Here is a 21,628-nt window from a genome sequence, read left to right as displayed (position 1 = left end):
ACAACACCACTCCCTGCCTTTGCTGTTTGCTCAGTTTACAGGGCTATTGCTAGCAGAGCAAACTCAGCCAGTGCTGCGTTGTGCCTCTTACGTCCCCATTTATAAAGATTCTGCTATTTGAATTTGGTTGACAGTTTGATTTCACCCCCAAGAAGGTTCTAGCTCCCTCTCTCATGGAAGTTTTGCAGAGCAATACAGCTATCAGAAAAAACTAGTCTTTCCAACCAGAAAGTCAGCAGAGATGATGACACAAAGGCACACACAGAGGAAGCAGATCCACTGAGCAAGAATTTGCCATTTTTACTTAATCACTCACTCCTCTTACCGTAATCACACTTGAACCATTTGTAAATGTTTATTCTGTGCAAGACTGGCTAGCTCTATGAAATGAGGAACTGGAATGGACTGGTACTTTTACATACCTCTAAACGTGAAAGGCTATACAGAAATTGCCACAACTAAACAAATCCCTGTTACACACATTGAAAAACTTTCTGTATGTCACTTGTAACACAGGAATCTAGCTTTAATCACAGATCTAAAATACATCTCAAAGCAGAGAGAGTTTTCACATACTGTTTCTATTTTGAAACAGCCAAGGCTGAGGATATGTATACTATGACTTTAAAAAATAGGTTTCTCTACATTCTGAATATTATTTATTTTAACAATAAATAAATAAATAAATAATATTCAGAATTCTGAGATTTTTTTTTATATATATATATATATAAATCTCAGAATATATAACAATATCATGAACCAACATGCTGAAAATATTTACTTACCAATATGTACTGTAACTACTGCAATCCATGCACACAGTATGCTGAACTTTCTCTTGCTTTTCTGTTTTCTTATGATTGGTTAAAGGAATCTGTGCATCTTCATAATGTTTCTTTGCATGGCCATTCACATATCTTAAAAAAAGCAGAAACCACAAAAAACTCTTCATATTTTAAACAGTTATTTAACCAAAGCTTAAGGGAAAAGATAAAGTAGTCTTAAAAAAAAAAAAAAAAAAAAAAGTACTCCCAAATGCAGCTTTTTGTGTGTTAAATATGCAAGTCATCTCTATGAAAAAAATATATGAGACTTTGCAATTATAAACGCTGGCGAAGCTCCTTTTAAAATCTCTCCTCCTCTCCCCCCAACTCTTAAGCATGCACACACACACTACAATGGTCTCTAAGCCAACCCCTGCATATATGAGTCTCTTATGACCTGCCACGTATTTATATCAGGAAAAGAATGTTAGCTCTCCTTGTCCACATTAAGACATCAACATTTAGTTTATCCCTTTCCTCTCCAGTACGCTTTTCCTACAGCCTGGCTCTCTTTCCTTCCAGTGCTCACCATGTCTGCAATTGCTTTAACTGAACACTAACTTCTACACACAAGCACATCCATTTTAAGCTTCACTGCTCTGCAGACAGTGATTTAAAAACTGAAGCTCTTGTATTTTATTGTAAAGTCCATGAATCTGGGAGGCACTGGACCTGAGATCATGTAATGAAGAGTAATTTAAAAGTCTGTAGAATCTTTCATATATAAAAAGCATACCAGATGAAAAGGTGAACATTTTCACTCCCAAAATTTGAGGTGCTCCCATAAATCTAAGGCTCTTCGACAACAGGGAAAAAAATTCTTAATTTGGAAATGCAAGAGATACTTGTGTTGTATTGGTATTCTTCTCTCCTCCCCAAATCTAGGTGAGAGAACAATGTGGCACTTCAAGTAAAGATATGAGTGGCTCTATTTTCTCTTTTTGTATTTTAAATGTTACCTGAACAAAAGATCCTGCTGGTTCCCTACATCCTAGAGATTTCCGGACCACAATGATGGTGCTTTCTCATTCAAACATGTTTAATTCCTGGGTTGACTGCAGTTGTAAGATCTAACACAAACTGAGTAAAAATTTAATTCAAATCCTATTAACTACATATAACAAAGGTTTGGTAACAAACAGTAAAAAACACACAGAATGAGATAAAAATTCCAAGTTACTGATTTCAGCCTTTGATCATTTATATAACATGGTGATGTTTCCCATCTCCCTCCCTCCAAGTTATTAACTTTTGAAATACAGGAAAATTAAAGGGTTTTTTTTGGTGCTGAAGCTTTTGATATGAAATAAATGATTCAAGTAGTTAACATATTCTTACCTCTACAGGAACAGAGAGTTAAAGTAAAGTGAAAATAGAATTTACTGGGATCTATTTGAGAAACTCGCTAAGCTTACTGGTGGTTTTCCAGGATAAAAACCTGGCAGTGCATGTGGTAGACCTCAGTTTAAATGTTTTTATTTCCCAGAGTCTTTGTCTGAATGTGACAACCACTAGACTAACCTTAGACATGCACATCTCAGAACACATTTACCAACCAATATCTACTAGGCTTTTTGAAGTGTGAATCATCATCTCAACCACTACACTGAAATACACAGAAATATGTACATACAACAATGTACACCAAAATCAGATAAAGACACACCTGCAGCAGCTGCTGTCAATATAGCTAAGGGAAACTTTTTTATTCTAAGGTATCCTGAAAACACATTTAAGATCTTTTCAGTTTAAACTGGATACTTGCTATCTCACAAAACAAGTTGGGCAAGATTTTGATTCAGAGCATACCAAGAAATACCTATTTGTTTTTAATCTGCTACAGCAGAAGCAGCTTTATTTTGAATCAATCTACTAATCAGTCAATGCAGTAAACTCCTTTTGTAAATATAAAAAAGTGTTTCAAATATTATGAAGATCTTTACAAGAAAAAAATGCAGTTCCACTGCCACTGTGTCTTCTGCTTTAAACAGTTCCACTGACACACCATATTAACAGCTACTGCAACATTAATAAACTATTTTTGCTTTTAAATCAAAAGAAAAATACCTCACCATACATGTATGGAAAGTAGAGAGGAATGTTCAGCGTGTGTGTATAAATCGCTGAACTGCAATAGCTCCTTTGACACTATATTCTGGAGTGGAGGAACAATGGAACAGGGACATTCAGACATCCTTTGAAGGGAGAATGTTTTAAACGGAACAAGAAGCAGAGGCAAGGTGATGAAAAGAGTATTAAAAAGGGGGGTTAAGTCATTTCCAAATCAATATGTGCTGTACCTACCTTCCACAATGGACACTTGAACAAGTCAGACAAACCCAGGGACTTTTATTGGATCGGCACACTATTAAACAAAAAGAAAGTCAAGTGAATTGGCTGTGATATTACAGTTACAGAATCTATCTTGTGAGACGGAACTAGCTCTCTGGCTACACTTTGACTGTATGGTTATATAAAATATCAAAATAGTCACATTAAGCTACAGTAGGGGCTGCAGGAGAGGTGGCTGATACCAAGGCATGTTAGCCTTCTTTCATTTTTAATTTCAGGCACAGGCATTTACCTACCGTTCATATTGCAAAGGATCACATTTTTGCTTTCATTAGATCATTATTTGATTTTCAAATCAATACAAAAACATTACATAATACAATTCCAAAAACAGTGAATGTTTTAAAGCATTTATTTTGCGTTTTATCACTGCAGCCTGTAAGACTGAAAAAAAACAAACACCTATAGTCACTGAACTTGACCATTATTTCATAAAACCTATTATAAGAACGACTACTTCAGACAAATTACTCCAAGAGGGCCTGCCAATTCCATCAGTAGTAAATAGACTAAATTAAGTTGTACACTGTGTTAACATATGCCATTCTGAATGCTCATTTCTGTATGCAAGTGCTGCTGCAGGTCTTAACTATAACATTTTAACCTTTCAGTTATGTGCTGAATCAAAATGGTGGACACGTGAAAGGACTCTGTTTTATAGTCCAATCTAGAGCACAGAAGGGAAAGTTCAGTGTTCTGGTTACAAAGGCTACCGTTCTTAGGGTGTCTCAATACTTAAACAAGATCTTTACATATACACTGTCATAGATCCTAGTGAGTGCCGCTTCCTGCCATCCACTAAGACTGCACCCACAACCAATGAGCACACATTTATCTCTCTCCTCAACCAGCCACAGTATTAACCAGCCCTCCAAGTTTGCCACTCCTGAAGACAGCAATGAGAACAGTAGGAGGTCCAGGGGAAAATGCCTCAATTTAGGTAACAAGGTAAATTAATTGAAGATATCAATCAGCCTATGCCCATGCTCCAAATGTTTAAAGGAATGTACAGTAGGACCTGACTGTGATCTCTTGAAGAATCTGAATACTAGTGTCTTCACAGGGTAACAGATTTTTACCAGTCCCATAAAGAGGTTTCATTGCTCACAGCCATATGTATTTTTCCAGGATGTTTCTTAAAATAGACATCAATACTGTCACAAAACTTATAATGGAATGGTCTCCACTGATATCAACAGTACAGAACTCACAAGAACATCAAACAAAGGATGTGCATTAGGACACAAAGAATACATGTCATCTTTGAATGCAAGTTGCAAATCTGTGCTCTCACATGTTAAAATAGGAACTTCTGTACATTCAGCTCTTGTACTATATTAGTGTCAAATCTCAGGCTTAGAACAGTTAGTAAATTTACTCTTCATTATATTTGCGAATGTGTCAAATATTGAAATGCAGTTTCCCTTGTAGGGAAGAAAAGTTTTAGCCCTAAAATTCTGCCAACCTTTAAAGGGGGCACTGGGCCAAAACAGACATAGTTTACAATAAAACTCCTAACTCCATCCTAGATTTAGACCTCTAAGAATTTAAATAACTGACTTTTCACCTTTATTAGTGTGCTTCCTTTTTTAACTTCAGCCAGGTAGGAAAATAAAAGTAGACAGGGCTGTTTCACTTCTTAAGAGAATGTTTCATTTTCTGATTCATAAGCACAATGCTGTTGTGTGGTAAACTCACAACCCCTCACAGGAATATTTAAATGTAAAATCTCCAATACATTCATTATCGAAAAAAACACTCCTATTCATATGTTGTAAAACTTATTTTAAAGAATCTACAGTATTTGAAAGTGATTATTTCAAATTGTTCTCTCATAGACTCAGACCACTGATCCCCAAACTGTGGGGCGCGACACCTATGGAGAGCACAGTGGAACATCCAGGGGGCCGTGGCAGGCCTGGACCAAGCCTCCAGGGGGCAGAGAGGGAAAGCCACCCATCTCCGCTCCTGGCCCCAGTTCTGCTCCAGTCCCAGTCGCCCAGACACTAAAAGCGTGGCTCCTTCTCCCTGTCCTGCCCCACCAACCCTATATGCCGCCCCAGCTCCTGGGGGTGTGTGGACTGGGTAACGGTTGGGTGGAATTGAAAAAGTTTGGGGACCACTGACTCAGACTTAAGGTGAGAAGGGACCATCCGGATCATCTAGCTGACCTCCTGCACACTGCAGGCCACAGAACCTCACACACTTGCTCATGTAATAGATCCCTAACATCTGGCTGAGATACTGAAGTCTTCAAATCATGGTGTAAAGACTTCAAGTTACACAGACTCCACCATTTACACTAGTTTAAACCTGCAGTTGACCCGTGCCCCATGCTGCAGAGGAAGGCAAAAGTCGTTTGAGTGGTATGATGGAGGAAAGCCCTCAAGATTCATTTTTAAATATACTATTGTTACTAAGACCTGGTCTGCACTTAAAACTTAGATGGTCCCAGCTATGTCTCTCCAGGCTATGAACATTTCGCACTCTGAGTGCTGTGGTTACATTAACCTAACCTCCTACCCATCTTCCCAGTGTAGATGCAGATGCTGTGCCACTGTAGAGCTTGTAGTGTAGATGTAACCTACTTTTTTGTTTTGTTTTTAAAAAAAAACTGTTTACATGGGACCCTCCAATATTTTTGTGACTTTACATCAGAAGATTTCACATCCCATTTCTACAGCTGTACTGATCCCATAGATAATACTGGTACACAACACATAGGACAGAATAAGACAGGACTGTGTTGGTTTGTATTTCAAATTAAAAAATAAATGGGAATGAAAAAGTGTTTGTTAAGTGCAAAAGAACAAGACCAGTCCCTATAAAAGCACAGGGCCATGACAAATCCCTCCTCAATCCATGTAAATTATGAAACCTCAACAATTGCCCCTCACATAGGACCACCCATTTAGGATGATAGAGGATAGTTGTACCAGAGGGGGGCTGCTTTGTGCAGTTGACAAAACATAGCACTGAGGGTGAGGAAACAGATTCTCTACTGCTTGTCAATTCCGGCAACACATTTGTTGGAAGGATCAGGCTATCATCCAACTTTCAAAGAAAAGAGTTACAGATCTAGCTGGATGTTAAAGTAGACTTGACTCACTGGGATTCTTAAGTCACAGAAAGTACCATAGATTCAAGAGAAGGGGGAGAAGAAAAAATTATTTGGGCTATTTTGCTCATGCCTGTATTCACTGTTGCCACTGGCTTTTTTGAATGCTACTTTAAAAATATAGGGAACAAAAGCATTTTGCAAAAAATGCATCTAGAAGAGAGCTATGTCCTACAAACAGCTTAAGACATTTTAGTTGAGCAAAAAGCTTAATAGTAGTATTCACTTCCCTTAGTCATTAGACAAGCTCAGGAACCTTGGCTGCTCTTGAACTAGAGGGCTTGTCTACATCAGAAAGTTGCAGCGCTGGTGAGGGAGTTACAGCGCTGCAACTTTGAAGGTGTACACATCTGCAGGGCACCACCAGCGCTGCAACTCCCTGTTTGCAGCGCTGGCCGTACTCCCGTTTTGTCTCGGGTGTAGAGGATCCAGCGCTGGTGATCCAGCGCTGGTAATCCAATGTAGACAGTTACCAGCGCTTTTCTTGACCTCCGTGGAAGGAGGAAGCCTCTGGTAATCAAGCTGGTTTCCTTTCCCGGTTTGCTCTCGTGTTCCCGGAGCCACCCAGCAAACCGCAGGGAAGGAGACCTGCTTGCTCGGGGTTCCGGGACCGAGAGAGCAAACCGGGAACGCCGCGGTTTGCTCTCTCGGTCCCGGAGCCACCCAGCAAACCGCAGGGAAGGAGACCTGCTTGCTTGGGGTTCCGGGACCGAGAGAGCAAACCGGGAAAGGAAACCAGCTTCGCCGCGGTTTGCTCTCTCGGTCCCGGAACCCCGAGCAAGCAGGTCTCCTTCCCTGCGGTTTGCTGGGTGGCTCCGGGACCGAGAGAGCAAACCGCGGCGTTCCCGGTTTGCTCTCTCGGTCCCGGAACCCCGAGCAAGCAGGTCTCCTTCCCTGCGGTTTGCTGGCTGGCTCCGGGACCGAGAGAGCAAACCGCGGCGTTCCCGGTTTGCTCTCTCGGTCCCGGAACCCCGAGCAAGCAGGTCTCCTTCCCTGCGGTTTGCTGGCTGGCTCCGGGACCGAGAGAGCAAACCGCGGCGTTCCCGGTTTGCTCTCTCGGTCCCGGAACCCCGAGCAAGCAGGTCTCCTTCCCTGCGGTTTGCTGGGTGGCTCCGGGACCGAGAGAGCAAACCGCGGGGAAGCTGGTTTCCTTTCCCGGTTTGCTCTCTCGGTCCCGGAACCCCGAGCAAGCAGGTCTCCTTCCCTGCGGTTTGCTGGGTGGCTCCGGGACCGAGAGAGCAAACCGCGGGGAAGCTGGTTTCCTTTCCCGGTTTGCTCTCTCGTCCCGGAACCCCGAGCAAGCAGGTCTCCTTCCCTGCGGTTTGCTGGGTGGCTCCGGGACCGAGAGAGCAAACCGCGGGGAAGCTGGTTTCCTTTCCCGGTTTGCTCTCTCGGTCCCGGAACCCCGAGCAAGCAGGTCTCCTTCCCTGCGGTTTGCTGGGTGGCTCCGGGACCGAGAGAGCAAACCGCGGGGAAGCTGGTTTCCTTTCCCGGTTTGCTCTCTCGTCCCGGAACCCCCCTTGAAGCCGCCCAACAGCGCTGCAGTGTGGCCACATCTAACACCACTTGCAGCGCTGGTTGCTGTAAGTGTGGCCACTCTGCAGCGCTGGCCCTATACAGCTGTACTAATACAGCTGTAACAACCAGCGCTGCAAAATTGTAGATGTAGACATGGCCTAAGTGCCCACTACAGGAGTTACCAACTGAGCCGTTTTGCTGTATTTTTAGAATGGCCTTAAGTGTTTAGAAAAAGATGTTAATATCTGAAAGAGGGGAAAATAATTCTGTGCTGCCACAATGCTGCCTCAAATAGTGAGTCATTTGCCATTGTACATTACCATCAGCTTGCTTGGAAGTGTTGAAACTATACATTCAATCACATAATGGAGGGAAAATTCTGTCGTCTACAGTGTAATCACCACAAGTGAAACCTGAACACTAGTTAATTATTTATATAGCACCCAAAGCAATCAAAGGACTTTGCAAACAAAAAAGGAGCAATGGACCCTTCCCCAAGAAGCAAACAATTTAACACCAAATGTACAGATTCATTCCAGTGAGTTCAAATAGTGTAGGTTTCTTCCAGTTTCTGTGTCCCATCTGATGAGTAACACTTATCAAACCTTAGTCATTCTGTTCTAGGCAGGCTGACGGGTGCATGCTCATCAAGGGTTCCTCCCCGCTTCCCCTCGTGTTCTTTCTTGTGTGAGTACTTATGGATCTTGTAAGATATGTTATTTCACACAGCTCTCCAGTGTATTCCAATGAAACAAGAACATCAGAGACAAAAGACCCTACTCCCTTAGAACCTAGAGTTGTGGGCTTTGACTATAGAAAATTTCAGTGTATGTGCTGCATACAAAGCCCCAAATTAATAGTTTTGTGGAGGGCATAGAACAGCATTCATGTTGAGCTCTCCATCAGTACCCAGCCCAGCCCAGGCAAGCTAATGATTGAACCAGTGGACCAAATCCGGTCATGAATCCTGGCTATGTGCCACCTGGGGCACATTGCGCATACACGAAGAATAGTTTTGTTTGAAGAATCCACTGCATTAACTCAGACACACACACAAAGATCAGGAAGAGCAGGAGACAAACAGGAAACAGCCCTTGTAAAGTGCCAAGTTAAGAACCGCTGTATGATGCAGTACCCATGGAAGCATTTGGCATATGGTGTTAAGGGTACGTAACGAACTCTAATCAGCTGCTTTGCAAATCATGGAGTAGAAATAACCTAATGCCATGGCTACCACAGACTTTACTTCACAACCTGGATGTGAGGAAACAGCTCCTTAACAATGGAATAAAGGTAAAGAAAAAGGCATAAAACATTGGCATAACAAGAGCAACACTCTGGGATGAGTATGAAGTTCAGCCAGTAATTAATGAAGTCTAGAAGCTGGCTGAATAGGGACCAAGATTAAGATCGTTGAGCAGTTTCCAATAACTGCTTTTTCATCCTTTATAAAATAGCTTATTAAATCTACACCGGTAAATTTACCAGCATTACTACACAGGTATAATTATACAGCAGTAGTTACACTCATGTGACTCCCCACATGGATGCTTTTTGTACAGTTAGTGTAAAAATACTTTTTATCTGGAAACACAGTGGCCTGCTTTCAGTCTTGCTTATGTCAGTACAAGCTAAATCCAAAAAAAACCAAAACCAAAAAGCTGCCGCCACTGGTAAAATATCATCCATATGGGGAGAAAGGTCAGTGTAACTTTAACAGTATAATTATATGGATATACCTGGTGTAGACAAGACTTTGGGTGGGGGTAGGGGACACACGACTACAGTACTGAGCTTCCAGGGAAAGTTGCATGTAGAGAATACTGTTAAAAATATTTGGAAGCACAATTAGAATTGCTTTCACTTCCCCTATTTTTTACCCCATATTGTCTAATAGTGACCCACTGCTCTGTTTTGTTAAGAAAAATGTCCCTACTTTATCTTTCTCAGAAGATTGTCTGTCTGGCACACGAGACTGGCAACACAGCAAGACGAGTTGGGCAGACTCCAGCAGCAGCCCTTGAGGGGAAAAGGAGTAGCGGCTCACAGGGAAAAATGTGAAATAGCAGCTGTATTACATGAAGCATGATCTGTCACAGGATAGACTAATCAAGCCTATGAAACCAGGCCAAGATTCTCCTCTACTATCACTTCTACAAAGATTAGAGGAGGTAAAGAGGGAGAAGAGAGAGCTGCAAACCAAAAGGCTGGAAAATGATTAATAGTGGCGGGAAAACAAAACTCTTCACGAAAAACATAAAATTTATACATGAAATCTTTAATTAGTTTCATTTTGCTGGAAATTTTCCATCAAACAGAACTCTGCACTTATGCAGGGCCTTCCATCTGAGGAGCTCAGAGAATGGTATAAAGTACTAGCCACATTTCTCAGAAACAGGTCAAGTGACTTGACCAAGGTCACACTACAAGTAGCCGGCAAAGCTCTGATTAGAATCCAGGTCTGCCAGCCTCTTACTTTCTTTACGTTGCCTGTCTGTACAGTGACAGATAGACCACCTGAATTACTGGTTGTTAAAGTCCTTAATGGAGTTGGCTCTGGCAACCCTGAAGTCCTGCTTCTTGAACCTTGTACTAACAGACACTTCTGCTCACACATGTGGTTGAAAGGATCCCATTTCTGCTACTGAAGTCAAAGCTGATTGCGCTTTTGCTGTGGTGGGCTCAGAGCCGGCTCTAGGCACCAGCATCCCAAGCATGTGTCGGGGTGGCACTTTTCAAGGGGCGGCACTCTGGCCCTTTTTTTTGCTTCAGTGGCTGCACTCTGGATTTTTCTTTTCTCTCCTTTTTTTGGGGGGGTAAGGCGGCAAAAAACCTGGAGCCGGCCCTGGGTGGGCTAAACAGTGTGGCATTCACTACCCTCTGAAACCCATCTCATTACCTTCCTTCCTACTTCAGTGCCTTACAGTTCTTTCCCTACCCTAAAAGGATTTTAGAACAACAGCTGTTGACTCTATATTGATTATCTTTTCTTCCAATCTCTTTCCTTTTAACTTTCATTTGTTTGTTTCTATACTTAATTGGGTTCATGATTATTTTCCAATCTATTTCCAGCACCCTGAGTGATTTACATATAAATATTACTACTTGTTCTGGATTTTATTGATGCCAATTAGTATTTTATTAATTCATATGTTGCCATAGTTTCCCTTGACTGGCACTCTTGAAAGGCGTGTGCACCTACAAAAAAGGAGACTACCTTAGGCAACTGGAGTAGCTACAACCATACACGGAAGCAATGCGTACTAATATTTACACTCATGATAAAGTCAGAGGGACAGAAGTGTCCCAAAAACACTTCCAAGCAGAATGCTACAATTTTACAGAATTAATCCTCCTAATCTAGTGAAGGCTTCCAGGATTTAAAAAGCCAATATACTCACCCAAATGACTTATTTTTGACTATATACACATCTTAAAATGAGTATCTGTTTTGAATTTAACAAATTGGATGCTATCAACTCTGGTTGAGCAATTGTAATGAAAGCTGTTTTGCATGAGGAAGAGAAAGGGGAAAAGTGTTATGAGTAAATTTTCAAAGTGCTGGGTAGGAATTTACCCACAAACCCCACCCCAAACAACTTGACTAGGCGTTGGCAAGTTAAACATTATGTGCTGCTTTTAAAATGTCGGGGTAAAAGTCATTTTCTAGGTCTCATGCAATAGCTTGATGTCGCAATATTTGAGTTATAAATACTGTGGAGATGTTCATAGGTGCCTGCCTGCCCAGACCCAGCTGCACGAAGCAGGCCTAAAGCAGAGTAAGTATGACTGCATGTTGTTTGTGGAGAGTTTCTAATCTGCAAAAGTAATTCAGCATCAATATTTAGGTAAAACTCAGCGAGGAAATGTACTGTGAAAATGTTGCAATTTAAAAATGATTACTTGGTCATCCCTAATATAAACTAAATCAATGGTTCTCAAACTTTTTTTCCCATAGACCACTTGAAAATTGCTGAGGGTCTCGGTGGATCACTTAATGATCTTTCCAAATTTTGTTTAATACCATTAGCTAACTATTGTAAAGCACTCTGGATAAAAGTGCTATATTAAAAAAAACCTTAATAATAATTAATATTTTTTGCTCTACAAATAAAAGCACACAACTCATATTTTAATATCAGTAGTCTTACCTTTCTAACAAGATGGATGCACCCTCTCTCCCCCGCCATGGCAGCCCCCAAGCTGGAGCTGGGAAGGAGAGGGGTCTCTCCCCCACCACAGCAGCCACAGAGCTGAGGCTGGGAATGAGGGCCATCTCCCCCTGACAGCTGCAGCCCTGGAGCTGTGGAAAGTTGCCTCTTTTTCTGGCTGCCACAGCCCTGCACATCTCAAATTCCCCCCACCCCCCTTCTCACCCTACTGCCCCCTCCCACCTATCCCCATTGCCCCCGAGACCACCACCTCACCTTACATGTGCGTCTTCTCCAGGGTCCAGGCACCTAATTAGTGGAGCTGTGCAGCCGTGACTCCACTAATTAGGTGGGTGGCCCTTCATTTTTTTTTGTGTGCAGCCACCAAGGTGTGCACCTTAGAGGGAACTATCTGCTGACCACCTGAATGGAGCCTGCGGACCACTGGTGATCCACAAACCACAGTTTGAGAACCTCTGAACTAAATCATCTGCTTAAGAAAAAGGAAAGAAAAAAAAAGAGGGGCGGGGAATTGCTCATTTCTGATGCATCAAGAAAACCAGAAGAGATTAGGGTTTGGTTTAGTATTTTCCTTTTAATTACCCTGCTTATTACGCCTATCAGAATTTCAAGTCTCATCTACCTATTGCTCCTGTAAGACCCTTTGGATAACCAATGAACTAGTAAGAGGATATCACAGATGCTTACTGCAGGACTGACGCCGTAAATAGTATCACTGCAGATGGATCCCCGCTCCTTTGCGGAACCGTCCACGTGAACCTAAACTATAATGTCATCTTACCAGTGCCCAGTCAGAAAAAGAGCTGGGGCCACATTTTGTTTTCCTGCTCTCACTATACTCATGCAGACACTAATACATGACTGTACATTTGCAGCATGTCCTGATATTTGCTACTTGTCATTGTAAGTAAAAGCAATGCTTATTGTACTGCAAGAACTTCCCTGGTTGACCTGAATCAACTGATTTTGGAAACAACAAACTGAGCATAGACCTGCCAAACAACTGCTGAATAAGAATTCAAAAGTAACATGATGGGAAGTAAACACTCATTCCCCAAGAATAAATAAAATAAGGTAATTAAAGTGCTAGGAACATGCTAGCATTGAAACATGCTCATCAGAGAACAACAGATTATTTTCTCCTGTTTACAATTCACTTCCTAAATTGCACTCAACTGTGCTAGCTGCAGTCCTGATACTTTGTGATTATGTAAGCAATTGAAAAACCTGGTAATAGAAAGATACAGCAAGTTCCATATTTGTTTGTATTCTTTAAACAGATACTGGACGAGCAGACACTCGGGAAGGAAAAAAACTGTAACTACGCTATAACTTCTAACTCGGGCTAAACAGAGGTACTAGTTCCTGAGGAAGTGGTTAAACAAAGAATAGAGAACCAGGCCAGACAAAAATTAGACGCTGCTAAAACTACGGCAGTCAGTCAATTCTTGCTTTTTTGTCAGGGGCTGTGGAGGAAAAAAGGTCATAAACATCACTAACATTACACAAGGATGCTTCTTTAATAATAGCGTAAGACTAGTTTTCAGTTTACAGAAATGCCATATTTTTAGGCAATTCATTAGATTTTCTAAACAGTATAGTAAGACTTGGCAGGATATTTTAAATCAGAAAATTTCCGTACAAGGTTATTCTTTGCACCCCACACCAACAAAACATTTCTATCCTTAGCTTAAATTTATGGTGCTATACATTCCACCAGAAAATACCTAGTGCATTTTTCCCCACCATTAGTTTAATCTAGCAAACTATATCATATATGAACTTACTTCTAAATCTGTTATTTAATCTGAGTTTTTACCACATTTTGAATAATCAGTATCTAAGGGTTTTGTTGCTGTTTAATTCTTACTAGTGCAAACATTTACTTAAACGTAAAGTTAACAATTCTTGAAAATAAAGAGTACGCACATTTACCATAAATAAATAAATAAATCAAGCCTTGTCTGTGAGAGAATTATTATACAATACAGAATACAGTAGCACACACCTAAAAAGACTTTATACCAATATAAAAACAATAAAACCAAGAGACACAAATCAGACGGACCAATTTCAGAGAGAGGTCAAGGAAAACCAAAACAGATTGCATTGCAATTCTCAAGATCTGACCCATCTCTTAATGAGGGTAATCCTCTGAATCCCCTAGCAGTCTGAGGTCACAATGTATTGGGGGGAAGATTCTAACAGCCTATTTATTTCAGACCATCCCCCTCTATTCTGCCTGTCAGACACAGAGGAAGCCATCAAAACATTCTGAGTGAATAAGATACAGGAAGAGAGTTTCAAGAGTCCACCAGACTAAGATGTTACTAACCAGTTGACAGCAGAAAAGTAGGCTATGTCTACACTACGAATCTTAGAGCGGCACACTGCACCACTTCAGCTACACCACTGAAAGGTCTCAAGTGCAGTCGCTCCATGCCCACCCCCAACAAGCAGTGGTAGCTATGTCAGCAGCTGTCCACACCGGCACTTATGTCGGTGCAACTTATGTCCATCAGGCGGGTGTTTTTTCACACTCGACTGCCAAAATTTTACTGACAAAAGTGTTTGTGTAGACAAAGCCTAAGTATCCAGAGTTATCATTAGCCATCTAAGTCCCAGTTCCTGCAGTCTGACCTGCCCGAGCAAACACTTGCACCTACACAAAATTCCAACGGTGTAAATGTGGTTCAGTCCAGGCACAAGGCCCTGTCTGTGCAGATCCAGTGTAGGTGCAGGGCCTCAGAGAGTACTGAGATATTTTACAGGAAAGGTAAATCAGTATCAGTTTGCAATATTCTAGAAAGATTAGCCACCTTTTGTGAAACTGCCTAATTTAGATAGGTTTCCTGTCAGTATTTTGACTAGAGCCAAATGGGTAACAAAAAATTTTAACAGAAATTTCACAGTCATATTTGTAGAAATCCAGATTTAATAGATGGACTCAAAAGAGAAAAGTTTTAGAAAAGAGAATTGGTTTTACAAACTATTTACAACTGCTAAGTGATAAATTTACTCCCTATCATATCATTTATAAAGCAAAAAACAAAATTAAATCCCCATTTACAAGCAAGGAAATTACCCATTAATGACACCAAGACTTATGCTGCCCCTATAGTAAGCAAATTACCAATATAAAGTAACGCATATTCCATCACAACACAAAAGCCTCTACTCTGACCTAAATTAAAATAGTTTCTCCTAGTAATCTCAGAACATAAACAAAACACAAAACCCTTAGCTGGTTTCCAGAACTGAGGGAGTTGGTTTTGGAAACTACTCAGCAATTGCTTTTGGGGGGGGGGGGGGAAGGAAGTCATTTATTTATTTTGTTTTCCTAAATATTTTTTGCACAGATAAATGAAGATAAATAAATGGGACGTGAAATGGCATCAGATTACTAATATTAAATGATTTGCATTGGCCAAGTTAACCAAGGCTCCCCAAGGCCTAACCTACCTTCATTCCAAGTACTGGTAAAGAAGGTTAGAACTGCATGAACCAAGTGTAAGACCTAAGACTAGAAATCACACTGTACCATTCCACAGCTCCTGCCTAAACCACTAGATAACATCTTTCACCTGTTACTGAACCTAGCTAAACCTTAACTACCCATCTAAAAAAAAAGACTAATAATACTTAGCAATTACCTAGTGCTTTTCCACCATTTTGAAAGGTGCAGGGAAGGTGGGTGAGCTTTATTAGCCTAATTATAATTAGACAACTGTAATTGTCTGCATGATTCACTGTGCTGTAGTGGTGACCTCTGTATCTGCCACCTCAGATGAGGATGGTGTCAGATTTGCAAGTCATCTATACTTCTATCTCAATGGTTCTCCACCAGGGGTACACATACCCTTGGGGGTACGCAGAACTCTTCCATGGGGTACATCAACTCATTTAGATATTTATCAGGTTTTACAAAAATCCATATAACAAGCACTAGTGAAGTCAGTGAAAACCAAAATTTCATACGACTTGTTTATACTGCCTCAGTTTATATGCCTCTGCCTAACCTCCCTGTCCACATTTCTTCCTATACCAGGGGTAGGCAACCTATGGCATGCGTGCCAAAGGCAGCACTCGAGCTGATTGTCAGTGGCACTCACACTGCCCAAGTCCTGGCCACTGATCCAGGGGGCTCTTCATTTTAATTTAATTTTAAATGAAGCTTCTTAAACATTTTAAAAACCTTATTTACTTTACATACAACAATAGTTTAGTTATATATTATAGACTTATAGAAAGAGACCTTCTAAAAACGATAAAATGTATTACTGGCATGCAAAACCTTAAATCAGAGTGAATAAATGAAAGACTTGGTACACCACAACTGAAAGGTTGCCAACCCCTGTCCTAGACCAAGGGGGCATTTTGGAAATATCCAGCTGAAAGAGATTTTTAACTAGTTCCTGGAATTTTTTTTCACTTTTCAGAAGTTGCCTGGATGAATTCAGATATATACAAGTATTCTTCACTGCCATGTTCTCTTTCCAGACAACTTCCCTGACATAGAAACACACCTAGTGTCCAAATAAAAGCAGCACCTTTAACATCTATTCCTTGAAGACTGTCTCATGCAATGCCCTATGTTAAAAATCTGTTTCATATTTTGTGATGCAATATGATTTTTTTGGGCAGACTGAGGTAGTACGAACACAAACACTTCATAGAGAAATCATTTCAAAATACATTCATTTCAAATAGTATTTACTCAATATAATGCAACAAGACACAGTTCTAATATTTGCAAACATCGAGTTCTTTTTCTGAAATTGGAAAAGGAATCAAAGTTAACGTTATATTGGAAGTGTGGGGTTGCCACATTAAATATAAAAGATTTACCTCCCCTCCATAAAGAACATGCCTGCTGTGCTGAGACTGGAACTCTGATCCTTCAGCTCTGAAAACACAAGTCTCTACTACTAGCGCAGAAGGAAGATCTCTGCTAACCAATACCTCTAAAAATTCCTTACTTTCTTTCTAGGCTGATCTAGACAATAGGGGGCAACCTGCTGACAGATATGTAGGGACTGTCCATAGATTAAACATCTAAAAATTTCCATTTGGTTTAACAGAAGCAAGATTGGGTCCAAAACTAAATAGCACAAAACATTAATGAGCTTTGCTTAATTAGAACCTATTTTCTTCAGATACTGCTGGTACATGAGCTTTTAAGGAGATTTATCAATATACAAAGTTTGAAAGGTTATTAACAAGCTATTCTTGATCTGAAGCTCCCAAAGAAACACTAGATTAAAAAAAAAAATCTACTGTGCTTTGAAATTTAAGTGACCTTTAACTCAAACAAGGCTAAAAATGTTTTTGCAAAGAAGTTCTCTCCTTTAATTTCAGAGTAAGGCTAGTAATTTTTAGGCCAAACCAATTTTCCAAGGCAAAGTTACAGGAGAAAAAACAGAAAAATGGGACTTGGTTGCAACCCTAATCCCACAAACAAATCCCCATGCACACAGACTCATATCCTCACAATGTCACTGAATTCAATGAGACTCTATGCAGGCATAAAGGCCTGGGGCCATCTCAACCTGACTGAAGAATCAGGGTCTTAATATGAAATGGGTTATTTCTCTATACCAGTGGGGGGCTGGGGGTTTCCTATCATAGGAAGAATTAAAGGAAATTAGGAACTTTGTTCTCTCCTTATGAACTATGGCAGAGACTAGTACTGATGACGATGGAGAAGAAATGAGGAGAAGCTGAGCTGAGAAGGTTAAAGTCTGTGTACATGTACTTTTACAGCATATTTGTTTTGGCACTGCTTACTACAGTCCAAGATTGCGATGCCAAAAAACACAGTGTGGCAGGATGCTGCTACCTACCCAAATGAATAGAGAACAGTGTAACTGGTTTATGTAAGGAAAAACATAACCAGCAGTCAGCCAGACCCAATAAACTCCTATCCCTGAAAATTCTCCCACTTGCATTGATAGCATTTGAGCTCTCATATATAAATGAAATAATTAATGAGTTTGGAAGACAGCAGATTAGCAATCCATTTTGTAAAGTTACTTTAATTGAGTAGAAAAAGAGTCTCATATTTCAGCATTTGGATTTCCACTTTAATCATATTTCAGTAGGCCAAAATTATTTACCCAAGATATCTCTCTCTCTCCCCCCTAGTTTTTAAAATCCAACAGACATCAGGAGGACAGCACTTTATGAGGCTCTGAGTAAATGCTAGTTGCAGTTTTTACTGCATCACAAGCTACCATGCAAAGATAACACAAGTTCCAAGCAAATATATTGAACTTCTGCAGGATATACAGTTCTACAGCAAAAGGAATCCTTCAGTATTTCATAAAAACAACCGTGTTATTTTAAAAACCAGGTATTCAGCTGATAGTGATCTGAAGTATGAGGTTTTAAGCATACTTGAAGTGCAACAATTTCCTCTTACAAGTACTGAATATTTAACCAGAGACAATCCTAGCTGTCATGAGTTTTTCTAGAGGAACATTTTGCAATTTCACACTGCACAAAGCATCAATTTGTCTTCTCCATTCCAAAAAAGTTGGCAAGACCCTTCAAGCTTGCCCAGGTCTGCTTGGAAGTGTGCTGTGATAGGTGAGATATGGTTGGCTGCGGTTGCACGAATGAGTATGTGAAAACGTGATAGGAAAATACCATAACTGAGCTATTGAGAATCCTTTTTTTAATTATATGGTTTGCACAAGAGTCCTGAGAGTGTGGCATGTCATAAATTTAACTGGTTTTGCCTGGGATTATTGCCAATATCCTAAACCATCAGAAATTACAGAAAATAAAATGCACGGAAACATTTAGCTCTAACTGGAAGTAGCTGAAATCTGCAAACAATATTTCATGTGACAGTACTGATTAGAAGGGATTTTCAGCATGTTTCTGCACAATTTCTGCCTTTCCTAGTAATTTATCTCATCTCGTTCCTTTCATGTTCTTTCACAAGACCCATTGCTCTAAGCAATTAAAAAAATCTTTAAGATAGACACCCACAGGGAAGTTCTCACAATGCATTGTGTGTTGTCCATTTATTTAGATTGCAAACTCCACAAAGCAAGGAACATGCTGCCTTTTGTATTTCATCCAGCACAGAACACATTACCAGGCTTCAAATAATAATCTTGGGGAATGGCTTGCTATGTTTTAAAGGGTGGAATTTGCACTCTCCAGTTTCTGAACTATACTGCCATGTTATTTGTGCTGATTAAAGTTCTAGATATTGTCTAGAAATGGGCACGGGCCCTTATTCTTTGATTTGGAGCAGAAGACTTCAGATTTGGCTGAGTGTGCTCACAAATACTGCCTTTCATTATTCTCACAGTTTGCCATCATCAGTCAAGAGACTTCCAAAGGAATCTTGACTGTTAGCTTAAAAGGGAGTTGTTAGCAAAGGGACTGTTAACTTCAAAGGTCAATACACCTCTTCAGTCTGCTGCACTCCTTCCCCCTAACCACCCTATCTCTGATACTGTTATTTTTCAAACACCAGCTGTGTAGTGCAAATAGCATTGTTCTACTATTGCACTTCTCGTGAAAATGTTTTGAGAAGCCTCCGCATTATACAATGAAGTGTCACTGCTATCAAGACTCTTTTAGGGATAAAAAGAGTATTCAATCCGTGTGCATCAATCAATCTAACATTTAGAGGGCCTTCAAATCCAGGGTACCTGGAACAGTCCAAACTCTAAGTCACTTTGTTTATATTAAGGACCCACTCTCCAAGGTATTCCAGAATGTTTTATTGTCACTAGTGGGTCATATGGCAGTCAAAGTATCCCCTATGTATCAGCATCTTCATTCTCCTTTTCAGACGAAGGTCAGCGAACTCAGAATGGAACAGATCACCCATTCTTTGGAGATACTTTTGGGCCATGTTAGGTCACAGAAACTGTGGAATTTCAGGATAAAAGGAGGGAAGACAATTATCTGGCTAAATATTTTTCTCCAATTTAGGGCAATAAAAGACAAATAAAGAAAGCCCCCATTTATCCAGCCTTATCCAGTCCCAGTAAGTCTTGACAATTTATGAAATTATATAGAAGCCATTTTCTTTTTGAATGGTATATTACCATTTAGCTGAACAAGCAAAGAATAAGACTCCTGCTAATGAGGTTCACTTCTTAGGCGATAAAGAACAAAAACAGAGGTGACAATGAAGAATAACTGAAGTTTTATTCTCTCATTTCTGAAGGAACAAAAATATCTATCACAGTCCTACCAAAAAAAAAAAGCTGAGAACAATGGTACATGGCACAGACATTCTGCCATGGGCAAATCTTCATATAAAAGAGTCAGCAGAGTTCTTAGGGAAAATTGGGATCCATTACCACCCACCACAAGCTGATTTCTGTGGGCATCATTCAAAGTGCTACTGTCACTGAAATGATGGCAGATAAAGAGTATCCTGTGCACCACTGCAGAGATCATGTAACACTAACAAATAATAGTCTATCAAGATAGGCAGCCCACATGTGAAATGTCACTCAGACTACTAAATATGGACTAGAGTAGTTCCATCTAGCAATCCTGTGAAGGGACTGAAGAATTCAATTAAGGAGAGTTATGAGCAATTTGTCTCTCCCATAATTGATAACTGGCTTATGTTTTTACTGAATGTTATAAATTTAGTGTACTAGCTATAAATGTTTCTTTATCCACTTGTTAAGAATTAATACTGTACTTCTGATTTACCTATCCAAATAATGTATATGGGATTTTGTTATTGTTTCTAGGTTTTATTTAAAAAGTGAAGAGAGAGAGAGCACGCTCCTGGATATAGCACCATTATAAATCTAGTCCGTTTCTCAAAGAGTTTAACTCCCTCCCACCTCCTCTCAACTGTAATAAATCAGTTCAGCATCCAGCACAGTCTCTTCCCATAAGTGCTAGCTTGGTGGACATGCACTTGCCTGACAAAGGAAAATTCGTTCTAATCGTTGAACTCCTTTCCTCAGAAAACAGCATGTCTATCAATCAAACTTCACCTTTCTGTATGAAATGAGGCTTTCCACAATATCAGCATTTTCATGTTTTCTAGAAGACTGGCTCTTTTCTTAGTTAAACAGTTGCATTAACAGCTTAGTATATTTTCAGCTTTGGTAACGTTATCTTTCTGGTGTTCTTTGAAACGTAAACCTTAATGCCATATGTCAGCACCATGAGGTGACCCAACCATAAGGGCTGGATTTCCAGATAAAGAAATATACAGAAATGAACAAGTTTTCCTTTATGCACTCTCCCTTTCTAACCATTACTCTGCATCATTCCACTGAAAAACAAACTCGTGTGTAAAAGCAGAAGCTTTAAAGAGTAAAATAACTGGTTTTACCAAAAAAAAGCAGCAGAAGTACCCCACCTTGGCTCCAGGAAATGCCCACAGACACAGTTGGGGGGTGGAAGGAAGCATCTTATTGTTACAAACGCGCCTATTGCTACACATACTAAATGTGCTAGGGTTTCTTTTTTTACAATGAATACAGAGAAGAATGTAAGCTAAAATGACAGCTACCATCAGAGGTCATCTGTTTGAAAAATTAGCAATAATTACGGTGTCATTAACAAGTTGAATTTAGAGCAGCTTGGGCAGAGCAACACTACCAGGGGAAAGCTTTGAACAAACAATATCTGGACACAGATGG

The 21,628-nt window shown here is 40.3% G+C and overlaps 1 protein-coding gene across 1 annotated transcript in view; it reads right to left on the bottom strand.

Moving 5' to 3' along the window:
• The window catches only part of USP3 (ubiquitin specific peptidase 3), a 66,956-nt gene that overhangs the window by 44,267 nt on the left and 1,061 nt on the right, over positions 1-21,628 (bottom strand). The window contains exons 2-3 of the mRNA XM_030576964.1: positions 3,132-3,192; positions 789-920 (exon numbers count right to left, since the gene is read on the bottom strand). Coding sequence (XP_030432824.1) covers positions 789-920; positions 3,132-3,192 — 193 coding nt within the window. The remainder of the gene's footprint in view (positions 1-788; positions 921-3,131; positions 3,193-21,628) is intronic.

Source organism: Gopherus evgoodei, chromosome 10 (assembly GCF_007399415.2).
Source record: "Gopherus evgoodei ecotype Sinaloan lineage chromosome 10, rGopEvg1_v1.p, whole genome shotgun sequence".
Classification (NCBI taxonomy): Eukaryota; Metazoa; Chordata; order Testudines; family Testudinidae; genus Gopherus; species Gopherus evgoodei.
The sequence above is the reverse complement of the archived record's forward strand: the minus strand, read 5'-3'. Positions and strand labels throughout refer to the sequence as shown.